This window comes from Protopterus annectens, chromosome 9.part0, assembly GCF_019279795.1.
Source record: "Protopterus annectens isolate FY-2018-M chromosome 9.part0, PAN1.0, whole genome shotgun sequence".
NCBI classification, from domain to species: domain Eukaryota; kingdom Metazoa; phylum Chordata; order Ceratodontiformes; family Protopteridae; genus Protopterus; species Protopterus annectens.
Genome location: NC_056743.1, coordinates 571,225,980 through 571,246,178, shown reverse-complemented (window position 1 = coordinate 571,246,178; position 20,199 = coordinate 571,225,980). Strand labels below are relative to the sequence as shown.

The 20,199-nt window shown below is 37.0% G+C and overlaps 1 protein-coding gene across 2 annotated transcripts in view; it reads right to left on the bottom strand.

The window, feature by feature from the left end:
• Window positions 1-20,199, bottom strand: part of LOC122811330 (hemagglutinin/amebocyte aggregation factor-like) — a 97,727-nt gene that overhangs the window by 11,072 nt on the left and 66,456 nt on the right. For both annotated transcript variants that reach the window (XM_044083099.1, XM_044083100.1), the window contains 2 exons: window positions 16,957-17,145; window positions 3,953-4,105 (listed from right to left, as the gene is read on the bottom strand). In XM_044083099.1, the coding sequence (XP_043939034.1) occupies window positions 3,953-4,105; window positions 16,957-17,145 (342 nt within the window). The remainder of the gene's footprint in view (window positions 1-3,952; window positions 4,106-16,956; window positions 17,146-20,199) is intronic.

Here is a 20,199-nt window from a genome sequence, read left to right as displayed (position 1 = left end):
TATCCAACAATCAGAACGTCCAAAGAGGTTCCTCACTAAAAGAATACAGGGTTTAAGTAAAATGTCCTATGCAGACCACTTCAAGGCTCTATTCCTGCATTCTGTCTCCTACAGGCTTTTGAGGGGAGATCTATGCTTAACACACAGGACATTGTCAGACTCCACTGTGATGGACCTTCTGCATATCCATAAAACAAACAGCACCAGAATTACCCATTGCAAAGACTTAAACCTTTCCTGTGATATACATATGACCTGCTGGACAGACAGGTATGTATCCCAGAGATTACTTGTCTCTGGAACAGGCTTCCCATCCATGTGAAGCAGAGTTCCTTCCTAACCCAATTCAACTGCAACCTGGACAGCTGGATGAGGAACAGGACATTCATCCCTGGTTTTGCAGCTATGTCTCTAATGGACACAGGCAACCTGTAAATGGTTCAACTCTCAGGCCCTAACTTGTAAATGGTTCATCTCCCTGGCAGGCTCCTGCATGTAAATGTTTCATCTCCCAAACCCCTACTTACACTCATCAAGGGTATCAGAACTTGTCAGAGATTTGGGGTGCATGGCTAGGCTTAAGAAGGTCCTTGTGGTCATTAGCCTAGTAAACACTTATGAGTCTATGAACGTATATATATATATATATATATATATATATATATATATATATATATATATATATATATATATATATATATATATATATGGGTCCACTTTGTTTGAAAGAAAACACATTTCATTGAAACTCACTTTGTCGAAGCCTCATTTCACTGAAAATGAATTGGCAAAATGAACACATGCCCATAACTTTTCATGTCACCAGTAATTTGGCATTAAGCTATAGTGACCCACATCATGAAAAACAACATACTTTTATGTAATTCTGTCCATAAGGATGATTTATCAGTCACTGAGTGAAATACTTTTTGAGAAAAAAACTGAATAATGCAGTCTTCATGAAATGACACCTGCTTGTAAAAACATTGCTGCTTGCAGAAGTTCTGAGCCTACATTTCACTTGTAAAATGATGCTTGTAATTTGGACCAATATTTTAAAAAAGAGTTAAGTTACATGCATCATTTTACAAGTGAAATGTAGGCTGAGAACTTCTGCAAGCAGCAATGCTTTTTGAAGCCGGTTTATGAATACTTACTTTTGGTATCTTAGCTCATAAACCCTGGACTTGCCTTTCATTATTCCATCCTGAAGGGCAAACTTACAGTGACAACATGAAATCCTCTTTCAGAGCAGAATAATATGATGACAGTGACATAACATATAAGGCGGGCTCACTCACGTGTGACACCGACAAGTACCCATAATGATAATGATAATGTTAATGCAGTCATTAGAAATCTAAAGGGATCAAGGCTGGACGATGGAAAACAGCAGTGTGAAGATGGTAATCCGTTACTCTTATTAATAAAGCCACACTTATGTTGATAAAATCATGATTTGCTTTATTTGCGGCACATGATATTGGCATGATAGATACCCATCAGGGACATTTTTCGCAGCCGTAATACCAAGGAGATTGGGCGCTCCACTGTCATGAACAGCGTTGAGCTTAAGCAGAGGAACTACAGTAAACTGGTGCTTTATGCAACTTTATATGATACTAAAGAGTCCACAATGTAAATTGTAAAAGCCAGGACGATAGCGTCATACACATTTCATCATGGCTGAGCAATTAAAATAACAGAATGATAATTTTGAAATAAGATATGAAAGCTATCATTCTTCACATGCATACAGCACGATCAACTTTGTAACAAAACTATTTGAACGTTGTTTATCATCTTGTGTTGTACTTTGCGGTCTGATCCCCTCACCCCAGAATTATATTAGCCCATCCGATTTTTAAATCAGTGAATAAAATTCTAAGAAGGAAAAACTTCCCATTTTCATCTTGTTGGAATACCAGATATACAGTGGCTATTTCAGAGACTAAGGTTATCAGCTTTGTCCCATTTAGCTACCACAGCCTTTTGGGAACTTAACAGTTTAATTGTAATTCTGGAAGATGGATTATAATACACTACTTGTGTGGCTCTTTATCTCCATAAGCTCCATTATTATCTTCGGCCACAAATTAGTGATTCCAAGCTTGACCTAGTATAGGCTAAGTACTCCTGGCCTGAGATAAGCCAGCCAGCTCATTAAAGTGTCCGTGTATATTAGCTGGACCACACAGGATACTTTCATTTCAGAGCTTAAAAATGTATACAGCTTAAACACACCACAGTACCCTCCTCTTGGTATTTTCTCCTTAAGTGTTTACAACTTTTAAACTTCTAAATAGTTTGTTAACAATGAAATGGACAAATGCTTGTCCCTAAGTGGATCAGACATCCATGTTGCTCATTGTTCAGCCAGAAGTGCTTTATTTCAACAACTTTTGTTTGTGTGCATGTGCATTTGTGTGGAGTATGAGAATGAATGTGTGTGTGTGTGTGTGTGTGTGTGTGTGTGTGTGTGTGTGTGTGTGTGTGTGTGTGTGTGTGTGTGTGTGTGTGTGTATTTTCCTCATATATATATTTATATATATAATATATATATATTTATTTATTTATTATTTATTTATTTAGTTTTTGTTAACCGAGAAAGTCCGACTGAACAATGTCCGTTTTCAGCAGATGCCCGGGGAGAAAAGCTCCGTTACATAACAAAAAAATAGGACATTGTAACATCATTTTTATACGAAAAGTATTACATCACAGCAGTACAAATTTAAAATATTATATAAAGTGAAGGAAGACAGCCAGTATGCACTATTGTTCTATATAGTGACAGATGAAAGACAGAAAGACAGTCATTCAAAATATTGACCTTCTACTTTTGGTATCTAGTGAGATAGAGAAGTTCCACAAGACAGATAGGACATCACAGCAGTATATACATTAAAAATGGTATTTGACTACCATACTGATAGTATACAAAGTGAGGTACATGCTATTGTTCTACTTGACTAGTCTAGTGAGAGATGGAAAGCCATAATGACTCTTCAGTTTATGTCTGTTTACATATGTACATTCTGTTTGTAAAGCACAAACAGGTGGAGAGTACATTGTGTATAATTCTACATTAGGGAGTCATGCATTTGAGGAAATCCTGCTAACTGGGCAAAAATAATAGTGGTAGGGATAGTATACAGGGATTAGAGTTTTGGACTATGTGACACATGAACAAAGCCAGGAGTGTACGGGATGGGCCTTAAGGGTGTTTTTGAATTGGTTGGAGTTAGCTGCAGCAGTTATGGGTGAAGGCAGATTATTACAAATTTTAGCTATAGTGTGTGAGAATAAGGCTTTGACGGCTGTGTTGTTAGCAGTGGTAACAGTTTGTTGGTGGAGCGGAGTTGGCGATTAGGGGTGTAGTTGGTCAGCAGTTGCTTCAGTGTGGGAGTTTTATCAGGTTGTTTTAGGGTGTTGTAGGCTATGACAAGTTGGTGATAGAGTAGTAAGTGTGGGAGTTCAAGCCACTGGAGTTCCCTAAGTGGTAGGCAATGGTGGGTTCTGAAGGGGGAGTTTGTAGCAAACTTGGCAATTTTGTTATAGCAAGACTCGAGTTTGACCAACTCGGATGTCCTGACATGAGTGAGAATTGGGGCTGCATAGAGTAGTGTAAATAGAAGGTGAGTTTGAGCTATGGTGATTTTAGCATGGTCTGTTAGAAAGTTTCTTTGTCTATATAGAGAGCCCATTTTTTGTGCACCTTTTTTATAGTTTGAGAAATGTGGATGTCAAAGTGGAGGTTATTGTCAATTTCCACACCAAGGAGCTTGGTGTGGATAGAGGGTGAGATGATGGTACCATTATTGGAAGAGATAGAGAAAGGTCTTTGTATGTATTTATATATATATATATATATATATATATATATATATATATATATATATATATATATATGTGTATCATGCATGCAGATAGATGCAAGGGTAGTACTCACTCTTTCTTGTTGTCATGGTAGCTGGACATTCCAGTTAGAACATAGCCTTCAGGTACTGCAAAGCTCAGATGTTCATCAAATTCATTCACGTAACCTGTCCAGTAACACTGAGAGTTACAAATGTTTTTTAAAGAGCAGCAATGGAACTTCCACCTGGAAAACAACATAACAGCTTTTAATAGGTTCATCTCAGCTCAAACCTACTTCACCACAGAACTTAGACATGATCCTTTAGGGAATATTATTATCACATCCTTTTTTTTGAATGATCACAAAACAAACACTGGTTTGTATTAGTAAGAAAAGTCGGTACTTACATATTATCGCAACCAGATATTTGAAGTTGTGAAAAGCGCATAACGATCAGGAAATATTGTCATTAATGTTGGAGAAATGCATACTACTACACTGTATTATCTGTAGTGATGCCAATAAAATTGAAAAAAAAAAGTGTTCATCTTTCTTTCCGCATTTCACTGGCAGCATCTATCTTCTTTCAAGTCCGCCTGCTGCGTGGTTCTTTCTTGGGGCAGTTCATGTTTTGAAATTAACGTGATATGCAATTATTTCAACCTGTATGCCATATTGTACTGTCCTGGAAATGGGAGTTGAGATGACCCGAGCAAGTATACAATATAAAGTTATGTGTATTGCTACAAACATTGATCTGCAATCGCGAGCACTTTTCAGGTACTATGAAATGGTAACACACGCCTCTGCTGACTACCTGCAATGTTCGTTGTTTTCAATTACTGACTGCAATGCCAGGTCATTTAGGGCAAAAACATTTTATGACAGACAAGAGAGGTAAAATCCGTGGAGTGTGGGAAACTTCCCTTTTCACAGAGCGTATTGTACGCTGATACAGACAAGCCACGGCAGAAGAATAACTGCCTACATGCACCATGTTGAAATATATGCTGAGCTGTGGAAAGTCTCAACACAAAAGTAAGGAAACCCTAACAGACCTGAAAGTCACAGTCCAACAAGTACGAGTTGTGGTCTCTTGGTATATGTAATTCTGATGAATGAAGACTTGTTTGTCCTAGCAGTAAGGATGTTCTTGTAGTACCACCTATTTTCATTTCACTTCACAGACAGTTAAGGTCGGTAATGTGCGGTAAACAGGAACAGGAATGTTGCTGTTATTCCAGGTCCTGCTGCCTAGACAGTATGAAACAATAGTACTTACACTTTAAATACCCCTCTCAGTATTATACGCACGCTGTCCGAGAACAGTCACACTAACACCTCTGTAAAAATCTGGTTGCGATAATACGTAAGTACCAAAAAGGTTATATATTTTAAATAATATAAATATGAGACTAGATTCACAAAGTAGTTGAATAATTGCTGTATGCAACTCTACAAGATGTTTTGGCATCTTTCAGTAACACTTATTCAACTGGTTAAGGAAAAGTACAGAAAACCCCTGTAGATTAGCTTTAATGCAATATTAGCTAGTTATAAATCCACAAACAAACATGAATATCGGTGCCAGTTCACCTCAATTAAAGATTTAATCCAGGGTGAGCCATGTTGTGACTAAAAACTTCAGTTGGTTTTGCTTTATAACTTCATCAGTAAGCTACAAAAATGCCACATAATTACTTCTTTGTATCACTTGTAGTTAACAAAACTCAATAACTGTGTATGTGAGCACTCAAGAAACCATTTTCAACCAAAACAGAAGCCAAAGGGCAGCCAAGATAGAACAGTTATATGAAGTAAAATGGAAGAAAGTTAAGATTTTTACATGATTTACCTATGTTCAGGTGCATCACCCTTCAATGAGTTATGCTTTAGTATATATGCAACATAAATGTGCCAGTAACAAATACAGCCAAGTCACAAGTTTAATTATTGCAGTTTGCGTCTGTGATCTTAAAACAATAACTTTTCCAATGTTTTTTCCACTTCAAAAGGAAAACTGAGAAATATTTAGCAAAATTGAATGAAACAGAAAAAATATCAGTTTCTACTTATCATTTCCATAATATTTACATTTGTCTGATGTTCTCAGACAAGCTAGTTACATATTCCTTTTTTTAATCATAACTTTCATTATCACTGAAAAGTAACATCCTTTCCTTATACATCTCTGTAGATTAGTGCTTCAAATACCTAAAGGCTTTTCTTTCAAGGCTCCAATGTATATATTTCAGGAGGGGATGCTGATAGGCTGTTAAACAATAGGATGGAACATCTAGATAAACAAACTTTATTCATTAAAAGTTTTTGGTTAAATGAAATGTTCATTATTAAATCACTATACCAAACAGAGTGCTGTTGTGGCCTGATTAGTTAGACTGTCAAATGACACGTAGTTTTTTTATAGTCGTGGTACAATTATTACCATGAATACGCTTTAAATCTGGGTAAAAAAAACAACCTTGTTAATCACATTTCAGATCTGCCATGCTCTGGTATCACACAACAGCAACCACCACAAAACAACATCTGGAAGCTGTAACAGCTGTAAAAGCTGTAATGTATTTCACACCACCACACTTCTTTTTTGTGTAAGGCAGCATGAAGCATTTATAGCTTTTAAGCTAGTAGAGGATCAAAGATACAGTTTCTTAGTGAGCGCTCTTTGTGAGGCAGTGCTAAATATGCAATGCCTTTCAAAACTGTAAAACACATTGCATTCCCTTTTTTCTGTCTCATAGAACATTACAATAGTTAAAGGTCCTTGTATTATATGCAGGATTATGATCAGGTCACTAATCAGAACCTGTTTATTATGTGTTTGAGACATGGAGGCCAAGAAATTCACCTCGAGAGCAAAGTAGTCCTCCATCTACTACTAGTTACAGGGAAAAAAAGATGTGTGCTTTGCAGGCTTTCAAAGCACTTAGCATTTGTTGTCAGAAAGTCAGTGTAACACACCCATTACATTTACACTCACCTTTCAGGCCTCTCAGCTGTCCAGATTTTTGTAGGACATCCTGGATATTGCTTCATAACTTTAGTCTGTTCCTCATAAAATCTGTGGCAGTGGACAAAAACTGTTATTCCAGTTAGTTTCTAAATTTGTAAGAGGAAGGGATGGGCACCTAATTCCTGCAGACAGCAGGCAGAAGCATCTTTTGTTCCGCTGTTGTCATTTGCTGCTCAGTGCAAGCAGATTTTACTGCTTAGCATGAGACCCAACCTTAGCATCTTAAGCAAGGGGTGCTTAACATTTGTTAAAGTCGGTTCTTGTGCCACTTTACTACCTAAGTGGTTTGTTTTTTTTCCAAATATAAGAGCATAATTACCACACTTCATGACCGATAGCATTGTGTTGCAGCTTTCAAAGCTGTAAACACTTAACATTCCTACATTTTCTCACTCTGTCACTCTTTCTCTGTTTAATCGGTAGTCCATGGAGCACACCTTCTTCATGCACTACAAAGTATTATTCTGGAACAGGCTCCCCATGCATATGAAGCAGAGTCCATCTCCAACCCTATTTAAGCATAACCCTGACCAATGGATTCTTCTTCTTCTTTTGGCTTTTCCTGGTTAGGGGTCGCCACAGTGGATTACTTTGTTTGCTCATGATTGGCACTGAAGTTTTACGGTGTCAAGTTGCCAGCCCAGTGCCCACCCTTCCACAGAAGGCACACACACATGTACGTATTCATGCCTAGGGCCAATTTAGAGTTGCCAATCCACCTACTGCATGTCTTTGGGATGTGGGAGGAAACCAGAGCACCCGGAGGAAACCCACATGACCACAGGGAGGACATACAGACTCCGCACAAAAGGCACCCCAACCGAGGATCAAACTGGAGACTCTCTTGCTGTGAGGTGGCAACACAAACCACTGCACCACCGTGGCTGCCCAAACTCTGACCAATGGATTGAAAGTCAGAAATTCATGTTCAGGGCAGAGGCAGACAGTAAAGCCAAAAGTAACATACACCGCCCTCACTTAACCTCTAGAAATTTCCTAACATCATCATTATCCCCCTTTTTCCCATTTTCTACATGGGGTTGGAGTGTTATGTTAAGTGTCACCATTGCTCTCCATTCAGTGTCATTCTCCTGCCTCCATTGATGCTCATGACTGACTGCCACAGGTCTTCCCTCACACATTCTGTCAATGTCTTTGCTGGATGCCCCATTTCCTCTTGCCTTCTTCCCGTCTATCCCAAATCTTCTTCAGCAGATTCTCATCTGCTTTTTTGCAGATGTGCCTAAACCACCATAATCTGTTCTCTTTGACCTTTTCTGCAATTGGAACTACTTTGGTTTCTGCTCTTATGTTCACATTTCTTCATTTGTCCCACAGTGTGCATCCTACTACCCTTCTCAGGCACTTCATCCCCATAACTTCCTACTACCCTTCTCAGGCACTTCATCTCCATAACTTCTAGCTTCCAGGTTTCTGTGCCATACAGTTGCACTGATCACACCACTGTTTTGTTCACCTTACTTTACAGTTTCTTTGACATTCTTCTGTCATACACTACAATTAACACTCTGTACCAGTTGGCTGCAGCCCTTCTGATTCGAGCTTTTACCTCCTCGTTCAGAGTTCCCTTCTCATCAACCACCCTTCCCAGATACTTGAAGCTGTTAACCTGTTCCAGTTTTTTCCCTTCTATCTCAATTCTCAGCTCTGCATACAGCAACTTTGTTGATCTGTCCCCTATGGCCTGTTTTCTAATGTAGTCCATCACCAGTATGGGCAGCAGTGGGCTCAGAGCTGATCCTGATATACACCCACTTCTACTGTGAACCCCTCTGTGAGATCGAACATTGATCATACTTGAGTCACTGGATCCTCATACATAGCTTGCACAAATTCTACTAATGTTTCTGGGACTTTGAACTACTGCAAGACTGCCCAAATCAACTTTCTTGTGACCTTGTCATATGCTTTCTTAAAGTCTAGAAATGCCCAGTTGGACTTTTTCCTCATCTCTAGCTTTTTCTCAACTATCTGGCTGAATGCAAACATCAGGTCAGTTGTATTGCATCCTGATCTGAATCTGACCTGTTCACCTCCCATCTTACTTTCTACTACTCTGTGTATTCACTTATCAGTCATCCTATTCAGATCGTTCATGCAATGTGACAGGAGTTTGTTACCTCTGTACTGTCCACACTTGTGAATGTCCCCTTTGTTCTTGAACACTGGCACGAGTATGCTTATTCTCCAGTCACCTGGGATGAACCTTTCTCTCCACACTACTATCACTACTCTCAGGAGCCATTTCCACCCTATCTCACTCAGAAGCTTTATCATATTTGCTATGAGCTCATCAGAGCCTGCCGCTTTCCCTGACTTCATTTTCCTTAATGCTGTTCTGGCTTCTTCTTTTGTGGGCTTCGCCTCTTCTCTCATCATAGGCTGTGTCTGTGGCAGTACAGCTTCTGTGGGGTTTTCGTCATTCAGAAGCTGCTGGAAGTACTCATTCCATCTGCATTCGATGTCCTGTGGACTGGTGAGCAGGGTGTTCCTGACATCCCATAGGTGTCTGACTCTCCTTTATCTTTCTGCCTTTGCACTGCAACCTTATATAGTTTCTTTGTGCCATCTACTGACTCACTTTCCAGAAGTTCGTAGAATGCCTTTGATGCCTTTTCCTTTGCTATTCCAATTCCTTTCTTAGCTTCTTTGTTAGCCAACCAGTCTTCCTTCATAGCCTGCTCTGTCTTTTCTATCTCCCACTTTTTCCCTGCACTCCTTTTTTTGATGACTTTCTTGACTTTCACATTCCACCCCTAGCTTTCCTTATGTACCTTATTTCCATACCTAGCTCAGGCACATATTTGTTCTGTAGTCCTCACACATGCTGTTTTGAGGTGCTGCCATTTTTCTTCAAATCCATCTATTGCCTCATCTTCTTGAGACACTAGATCCCTGAGTAATTCCTTGAACTGTTGTGTTTTTACTCCAGCCAACTTAAAGGTCTTTAGCCTGGTCTCTATTGACTTTAGAGCCTTCTCTGACCACAGCTTGTAGCTGATTGTGGCAACCAGTTGTGTATGCTGTGGGATGACTGTTTCATCGCTGATTCTATCCCAGTGCCCTTTCCTTACTAAGAGGAAGTCTACCTGAGTTGTATGTTGGCTAGTCTTGTATGTGATCTTGTGACCGTCTCTCTTTCTGAACTACATATTTTGGTTACTGTCAAACCATTTGCCATACAGAAGTCTAGGATGGCCTCACCTTCCTTATTCCTGGTGCCTCACCCATGTGGTCCCTGGCAGTCTTTATATCCTGCTCTGTCTGTCCTGATATGTGCATTTAAGTCAACCATTATAGACACAAATTCATGTTGTCCTGCTTTATCTAGTAGGTCCTGCAACTGCAGTCTGAATGCACTCTTTTTCTCACTATCACAATCCTGCTGTGGGGCATAGGCTGATAATATGAATACTTCTTTATCATTAGGCTGGAGTCTGATTGCCGTTGAGACTATCACTAATTCTAATTGCCTCTTCCCTATCACAATTTCCATACCATTTCTAGTCTTTCTAGTCTATCCTCCTCCCGAGTAGTGGACTCTGGATCGAAAGCCAAGTGCTTTTGCTGTACTGCCTTCTATCTTGTTGCCTAGATATATATAGGATGTCCAGCGTCCTCTTTACTATCATGTCATCTACTTCCAAATTCTGTCCTGTCACTGAACCTACATTGAGTGTAGTAATACTTGGTTCATGCTTGGCAGTTTGGTTGAATTTGCATCCAGCCTTCACGCAACAGAGCTGGGCAAATGGACACTGACTGGCTTATTGAACCAAAGCTTCTGGACTTTATGCCTGACAAACACTGGCCAATATAGGAACATACACCCCCTCCATGGTGTAGGTTGGAGTAAGCCAGGTCTGCAACCCACTTATCACTAGCAAATACCCAATACTCAACATGAGATAATCACCTAGAGCCATATTTTTTACACCCTTGAGTGGCTAGCCCTGCCACAGTGTGCACTCTGTGATCCATGTACTCCTGATTTGAGGATACTGTGCACCACAGTAGATGCCCAAAGTCATTGGTCTATACAACTCTTCCCCCATAGGGCACCATGTAGAGTCTGTGCTGCTGCCCACAGCACCATTCTTTGGTGAGTTTGAGATGGAAACACTCAGCATGTATTGCCAAAGTGAGAGAAACCCCACAGAGACACAGGGAGAACACGAAAACTCTAAATAGATATAGGCTGATAGTCAGGCTTAAATCTTATACCATGCACATGGGAGGCAAAGACCTTAACCATTATGCCAACTTCCTAACTAGCATACTCCTTTCTAATACACTCCCATGACAGATAGGGACACAATTGGACTGGATTCCATGGCTAAACTTATAAAGGCCCTGGTGGTTGCTAGACTAGTATATTTGTGTATAACTACAAACCTATAAACCTATAACCAAGTGGTTATTATGTTCTCAAAATGGATGTCAAGATTATTGTCCCATGGTTTGCTTCATTCCACTCTCAAGTTGAATTTCTTGACATCCATTTCTGTAACATATAACCACTTGGTTATGACTGGAGAGTCAGATATAACCCTTTACATATGATGTTTTTTTCCTAATAAAACTGTAAAGCAAAACTAATTACAGTCAGTGGCCAGCAAGATTACTTGAACAAGTCTTTGATTCAACTGATATAGTGCTGGTATGTGTACTTGAGAGTCGGATTAGAACTAGCTCAGTGTTATAAACACTCGTATGCACACAACTCCATGGTTCCACTCCATGTCTCTCATCTGTTCACAGTTTCACAGAATGTCCAGATTTCTGTCTAATATTTTTTGGCCTGTTCCTCATAAAATTTATGGTTTTCTGACAAATCATTGAGGATCTAAGTCACTAAATAATGGCATACATTTGAGTTTTAGTCTTCATATCCTTCGGAAAATGCAGGCTCAAGCAAAACTTGGTTATTCTAGCAACCTTTTAACTTTTTAAAAACAGTAATTAAAATATGCCCCTATTTTAGTACCGCTGTCCCCCATTACTTTTGGCTTCGTCCAGATTTCTTGTGTTAAGAGGTTGAGAAGTATGCTCCACTGTATTTACCTCATACCTCTCAACCTCTTAGTGCAAGAAATCAGGACAAATCCTTAAATAACAGAGGGACAAAGACCCAAAAATAGGGACATATTTAAATATTGTTCGTATAAACTTAGAAAGTTGCTAGGATAACAGGATTTTTTAAATATTTTATTGAATTTTAAATAACCATAGATTGTACAATACATAAGAGCACCACAATAATAGAAACCAATAAAATTAAAATACAACAAAACATAAACATATCTATATACAAAGTCCATAACTACAAAATTTCCTTATCAACATTAATATGTATCTAAAAGGTCTTTTAATTTCAGCCATGACCGTTTTTTATTTGTGATATTTGGTGTTCTGATATAGTCAGTTTGTAATTCTTATTACAGATCATTTTGGCTACAGAAATAAAATCTGAGAATGAGAGGAGTTTCTGACATTTCCAGTTTATTGTAACAATTTTTCTTGCAATTGCAAGAAGTGACCAAAGAAGATGTGTTTGCATTTTTGGAATTGTACCTCGTATTGGTGCATTAAACAAAATTAGTGAATCTGTTATTTTACAATTGTCCGACCACGATGCTTTGATAAAATCTTTGAATTCAGACCAAAATGGTGTTACCTATGAACATTTTAGGAACATGTGTGACCAATCTGCATCTAATGTTTCTTCACATCTCCAGCATTTAACTATTTCTTTATTATACATTAATGTGGTTTTGTACAGAGTTAAAAAAATTCTGTGAAGGAATTTCCATGTAAAAATTCTCTAATAGATGGAAGAAGATGTATTATTTATGGATTTATATAGTAAAGATTTATTAGTTTCAGAAAAACATTTTTTTATTAATTTTAGTTGAATAGCTCCAAAAAACTTAATCTGAGGAATATACTTCAGCTCTCAACATTTTATAAATCATGGATACAGATGTAATCTTATAACAAGTCTGTCAGTTAATTCCAAAACATAAGAGTAGTATTTTAGGAATTACTATTGAATTTGTATTTAAACTAGATTTTATTTAATTTACAAGAAATTCTCAAAATGTTTGCATATTTAGCCAATCATTACGTTTAATATTATATCTTGTTAAAAGGTGATTTGAGTCATAAATCTTAATATCATTCAAAAACTAGTACCAGTAATTTAGGCCATTATTTTTCATTTCTTTTAGTTTATTCAAGTTAAAAAAGTCTAAACAGCCTTTAATGAATGCTATTGGAAACATTAGAAACAATATATTTTTCACTAAATGATTGTTATACATTATTTTCCTAAAATTATGTAATATATAATTAATAAAGGGGTAAGATTCATATTTTTTTTTATTAAATACAACATATTTTAGAATTAAAAATGTTCTGTCTGTATCAGAGGAATACAGATTCCCTTCTTCTATTGTAAAGTTAGAGAGTAATAAAGACTGATGAATAGTTTCCATATTGATGAATATCCAGTGTTTAACCAAAGACTTACTAAATTACGATGATTTATTAAGCATACAGTTCAATATTTGGAAATGAAATTCCTCCTTGTTCCCAACTTTTACAATGCCAGAGAAAACGAATTCTTGTTTTTTTACGAGTCCCATAAAAAGTGAATAGCTGTGAATTTATTTGCTTAATTAATTATTTTTTGCTGGGGCAGCAGTTAGTGTTTGCATATAAAATAGAATGATCATTTTAAACATTAATCTATCTTCCATTGTAAAAATTAGTTTGTTCCAATCTTGTAATTGTTTTTTAATAATACTGACTAAATTATTATAATTTTTTTAAGTAATTCATTCCAATTAGATTTTATAATCACCCCTGAATATCTCAATTGGGTCATTTTCCCAATTGAAATCATTGTATTACTTTAACAAGTAGGTTGGCTTTTTATTTATCAGAAGAATCTTTGTTTTATTTTGGTTAAAAGGATTTATTTTTTATTGCATTTTCTAAAGGCTATGAAGTCTGAAACTCACGTTTGTATCAGTATTTAATGACTTTAACCCTAAGTTATTTGCCAGAAAACCACTAATTTTACAAGAAACAGACCAAAATATATGGCAAAAATCTGGACAGTCTGTAAAAATCTGAACAGTTGAGAGATATGACTTACCTATACCATAACTATTCCCACAGAGGTGAAAGCCATCAAAAGATTATGTTCACACTTTCCTCCTAGAGTAAAAAAAATGAACTTGGAAGATAACCAAGTTAATCAGGAACCATGGCCATTTCCTGGGGACAGTGCAGGGTTAATGAACATCAGATACTCGCCATGACTACTGCATTAGCATTTTGCTTCCTCAGTGAGACTGCTATCCATGCTTCAGTACTCATGAGAGGAAAACCATAGCAGGAGAATGGTCTCTAAATCATATAGGATTATCATCATGAAGAAATCTTTCTGCATCATGCTAAGCCTTTCTGAATCCCAGGATATTTTCATCTGGGTCTTATGTTTCCAGTACAGACCTAATAGAAATGAATTCTTTTCACCATATTATAAAACTACCACACATTTCCAGCTGCCAGAATATCCCTATTACATCATGTAAGAGCTCAGGGTCTTCCTTCTTTCTGGTAAATTCACCTGCTTCAATACATAAAAAAAGAAACTTTTTAAAGGCTGATCAGTGTTTGGAATGTTTTCTTTGTGACTAATCTTATATCCTTTTTTGTATTTTTGTTTCCTGTTTTACTACATAAAAAGATGTAGAATGTGATGTATGCAGCTGTTAATAGTTCTTGTACATCTAACATATATCATATTCTTCACTTTGAATGTAAATGCTCCCTGGTCTCACACACTGTGCTTGTTGCTTACACAAAACCCATATCTTTCATTCTTAACACTACTGCATGTTTTGATTCATATGTCTATATAAAATTCATGTATGATTGTAATGAGAAGCTTACTTCTCGGAGATCTTGGAAGGACTTCTTGCATCCTGTTGCTTAACCCACAAATTACATAAGGGTTAACACTACTTTTATCAACTACTGCCTGGTATGAAATAGTGTGACTGTCTTAACAAGGGCAGGATAAGTAGCATGCACTGTCACATCTCATTAAATGCTGTTACCTTTTCAAAGAATACCTTAACATTCAAAAAGCAAGATCTTCTTTTTAACAAACCCATCCTGTTTCAAAGGTAACAGAAGTGAGCTATGTCATTTTAGATAAGTTCAGTTATGACACTTTGTAATTTTAACCAGTATGCACCCTACACAGGCTATCTTAACTGGTACCACTACATCATGATAAAATAAGTGAGAGATGTACTTACATGCTAACAGCTTCTCTGATATTATTGTTAGGGGGTTAGTCAGGTTTTCCATAAGTCTGTATAGGAAACAAAGATATATGTGTCTGGTTCCACAGAACTTGAGTTTTCATTTTACTCGTGGCATCCACTGATTTTCCTTTTAAGTGTAATCTGGCTAGTTATGTGAGTATAAGTGTTTATGACCCAGTATTTTATGGTGGCAGGCTCCTTGTTGGCATTTTTAGGAGTTCATTTTGAATTACAGAATATTAAACATGGAGCATTCATTGTTTCCATTGCACTCTGACACATCATTGCTCAGTGTGAAATCTGTACAAAACATTTCAGCAAATACACTGTCTTGTGGCTGAGTGATCATTTCAGGGTTTATTTATAACTTGTTATATTCACAATTTGTCCATTTCAAGTTTCTGAGGTAATTACAGAATACCTTATTATTGTTTTCAACTTTTGATATCAAGCTGAGTTCATACTTAGTTCTAGAAGATTTGACAAAATAGGTAGTTTTTGTACTTTAATCGGAACTTGATTTTATGATTAGCACAATTTTGAAAGCAAAGTAGTTCCTCTTTTTTCTGCTATACTGATTTGGTGATTCTGTCAAATAGTGACTTTTTAATTTACTTGCATATTCGTGACTAACTAATTTATGCTTCTCAATGTAAATGTTAATGATATCACAGAGCTCACTAATAATGTTCTGAGAAGACTTGCTTTAGTCATTGAGGATAGTATCCCAGTCTGTTTTCAAAAGCATGGAAGCATGCTATAATACCTCATGCTATTGTACAATCCCTTCTATGGTGACAATATGATTTTTCTTCCATGCAAATTATTGCCAAATGCACTGAAAAACATTGCATACAGTCCACTGAAATAACATTTAACCTGGCACCTCTGTCTCTTATCTTATAGGAAAGACAACAGCTGAAAGTACCTGTATCAGCTCTTTTTCTGTATTCTTGGATTTATTCAGTGTGCTTGATAACATAATTTTTTCCTACCACAAAGGTCACACTGGCAATTTATTATTTCTAGCATCTGTCTTGTACCTTCCCATCTGAAAGTAATTGCATTTGCCCTATTGTTTTCTGGCACATTGCCTTCTCCCGATGATTTTTAGCTAAAAGGGTAATCAGTGGTATTTCCATTTTTCTATTCATATCTTTAGAAACTGATGATAAATCCCATTAGGTACCACTGTATTGTCTGTCTTTAGATTTTGGAACTATGTCAAAACTATTTCTTCACTGAAAGGGACTTTTAAACCTTTTATCTTGGTCAGCTCTACTGAATGTATTTGCTAATGACCCATCTCTTGGGAATGATACAAGAAGTATTTATTTAGTTTACCTTTTTTTTCTACAAGAGCTATCTGATTACCCAACCTGCTTTTTTATTAATCCGTGATATCTAGTCTCTTCAAATGTCTTTGCACTCTTGTACATCCAAATGACTCTGTCTCCGTCCTTAAATGAATGTACCATCCTTACTTTTTATTATTATTATTATTTCTTTTATTTTTATGAATTTAGAGAGGGAAAGAGAACAAGAGAGAGAGGAAGTGGAAACAATGCATATACTGAGATAACTTTCTGGAGTTTACGCATAAGAACAAAAAATAGTCCTGAAATGTACAAACAAATCATCATAAAAATATACATGATATAACATACAGTTTTATAGAATTCTTATAAAATTACCTTCTGTCTTCTCGATGGTTATCATGGTAGCTGCTAAGTCCATTTATTACTCCATCAAGAGGACACGTGAAACTGAAGGCTTCATCAAATTCATTGACATAATTGGTCCAGTAGCAGGTTGGAGACTGCTGAAAAGTTGTTCTGCATGTAAAATCCCAGACTCGATCTTCTTTACTGTTGGAATGTACACTGTAATGTTAAGAAAGATAAAAACAGATTGTTAATCAGGTTCTTATTGTTATTATCATAAAAAAGGATACTTTCTTTTTCCATTTATCTTGGAAAATAAACAAAAAATGTTATAATTTGAGCTGTGTGAGTACTGGACAAATGTCATGAAATTTGGTATTATAAGTCAGAACACTCTTTCACTTTAACTTGAATTTGTTCCTATATCTTTATTCAGTGTTCTGGACCCTTGGTACAGGAAGCATTGGCGCAGGCTCATTAACAAGTCAGAACTTTAGTCTTCTGCACTAACTTCCAAATTCTTTGTATCTGAAAATGTTAATTTGCTATGTCACTGATCTTTTCTGTCAATGTTTGAGGTTGTGAGCAGACTGGACTAAGCGGGCATCTGCTTCTGAATGTTGTATCTGCTGTGTTTGGTCTTGGAGCTTGACCCTGCCATAGCTACTAGTAATGGGGTGGAAAGATGTGTTTGCACACTGTTGTTTGATACCAGAAGTAGTGTTATGTTATGTCATTCTGACTGTCGCACAGATTGTTCGCACATAACTGAAAACAAAGCACTTGTAAGTTGGGAACATCCCATTTTTTCTTTTTGGATGTGTACAGCACTTGTTTGAGGAACATAACCACCAACATATAGTCTTCTAACAGACATTATTTCTCAGGACCAGCAAAACGATATATAACAAGATGTCACATAATAAATACTCCTGTCTTCTGTTTTTTTCAGTCAATAGTATGAAACGAGCAAGCAGTCTCCAAACTTATCACAACATCTGCTTTCAAAAATATATAAAACAAGTCATGATGGTAGAATAAAATAAAAATAATGTATTACCAACTTTTTGTAAAAGCCAGCAAGACCATTTATGTAAATTCCTTTAAAACATGCTGCTTGGTTATGGAGATCTAAACCCTAACAACAATCTGTTCCACGTTATATCATCCAAGCTACGCATGTAGACATGATATGGAGTAACAATCACTAAATATTGCTCACTTATTGTTCAAAGTATTTATAATGAGAATCACATTTTCAAGGTTCATACAACTGAGCTTTGAACTTTCACGTCACAGGAGGCATAGACACACACAAACACAGCACACACCCACATAGGCATATACTGTGCTCAGAAAACACCTACGCTAGGAACTAACATACTCATACAAATACTGCAGATTATTCCATATGTAATTTATAGGACCACTGATACACACATCACCATGTTCTTGAGATGTGACAGGAAACAGCAGATCCTATTTAAAAAATCACATGGAGAGACTCTGGAGAGTAGAATCCCAGGTGGGAACCAACCCGAAGAACCAAGTAATGAGATGGCAGTGCTAACTACGGAACTAATTACGCCACCCTTATAAATTTTTGTAACCAAAAAACTCTAACAGCAATAGTGATGTATGTACTACCAAATGGCCCTAAAGTACCAGATGAACAGTCTATACAATGTGTTACATCAGCCATAAAATGCTTCAGTAAACTCGCCTTGATGCAAAAACTTTACAGAGCCATTATATCATCCTTATATCCGGCTTTTCAGCATGGCTCTGTTTATTTCTGAAACAACAACAGACAGATTTGGTAGAAGACGGAGTATCCTTGGCAAAGATCGATGCTCTTCTCCATCTTATCTTATAGGCCAGGATAGGTCATCATATACCAGTATGCAGTAGTTAGCATTTAACTCACAAGGATCACACGTAATATGACAACCAGAAATATTAAAGCCTTCCACTTCAGTAACGTTTCACATCACCTTAATTAGTCAACTAGGCACTTAAGTTATATTTACCCTAGATAATTCTGACGAATGTTAATATTCCTTTCTTTCTGAAGACTCTGATCCTATCAGGAATTAGCAAAAAAACAAAAAAAGCTTTGTAACTTTCGCAATGACATAATATATTCTGAATTATAGTGATTCATTACAGAAACAGTTTCTTTAAACAGTAGTATGGAAACCCATAATCAGTTTATTTATCTTTAATTATTCTGTGTTTATCAGGTTTGTCCCACTAAGCTAGTGGCCTCTTTTCATGGGAGGCCCAAGCAGGTATTATAGTACTAGGGGAAATTTGGCCAGGGCATCTTTCTCCTACATTTTTTTTTTGATAGGTGCCATGGGATCTTCAACATCCACCTGAGCTACCACCAACAGATGTGACCTCGGTTTAATGTCTGAGCCTAAGAATAACACACTTAGTGCAGCACCCCCCTTATGCTGCACACATGGGGGTGGGGTTTCACTACAACAGTGACAATCATCTATAGCCATCTGCAGGTGCTCTACAAGGGCATTTCCTTCAGCTAACCACACACCACACATGCAAACCAATCACCTCACTTCAAATAGTCCTGTGTCAGTACTACAGGAAAAAATACTAAGTCAATCCTCATCTAAGGCAGGCCAATTACATTTACTTAATTTACTACCTATAGCATTTTAATGTGTATGTGTACCTTATTACAATATGGATTTTGTCAGCATCATACAAGAACCACAGCCATGATATAACCTTTAATAGGCATTCAGCCTTCCCTTAACACAGATATTATTCCAACAGCTTTATTTCTATGTCTCAGAAAAAGGATTTGACATTATCCACCACCTCTTCTCTGCAAGGCTACTGAGTATGAATTTGCATTACAACGTCGTAAAAATAGACCACAGTATGTAAAATGGTGTTCAGCACCATTTCAGTCTGTAAAAGAGCTTTATTTGAAACTAGTTCTGTGGAAGTGGAATAAGGCCTAATTCTTGACCCTTTTTTTCCAATCATTGCTAAAAGTATAAGAAGATGTTCATGGAGACTTTGTTATTTTCTTGGCTGTGGAAGTATTTTCTAGTTTGCCAAAATTACTAGTTTCCTTGTCTTGAGCTTATTTTTCCTAAATCCCAAGAGATGCTATTCCTCAGCTACCCAAAGTGCAATATTTCAAAATCATAACACTAACTCCAGAGACTGCTCATTCATAATGTTACCGTCGAAGATGCATTGTTACCGCACATATCATGTTTCATGGACAAAGCTAAG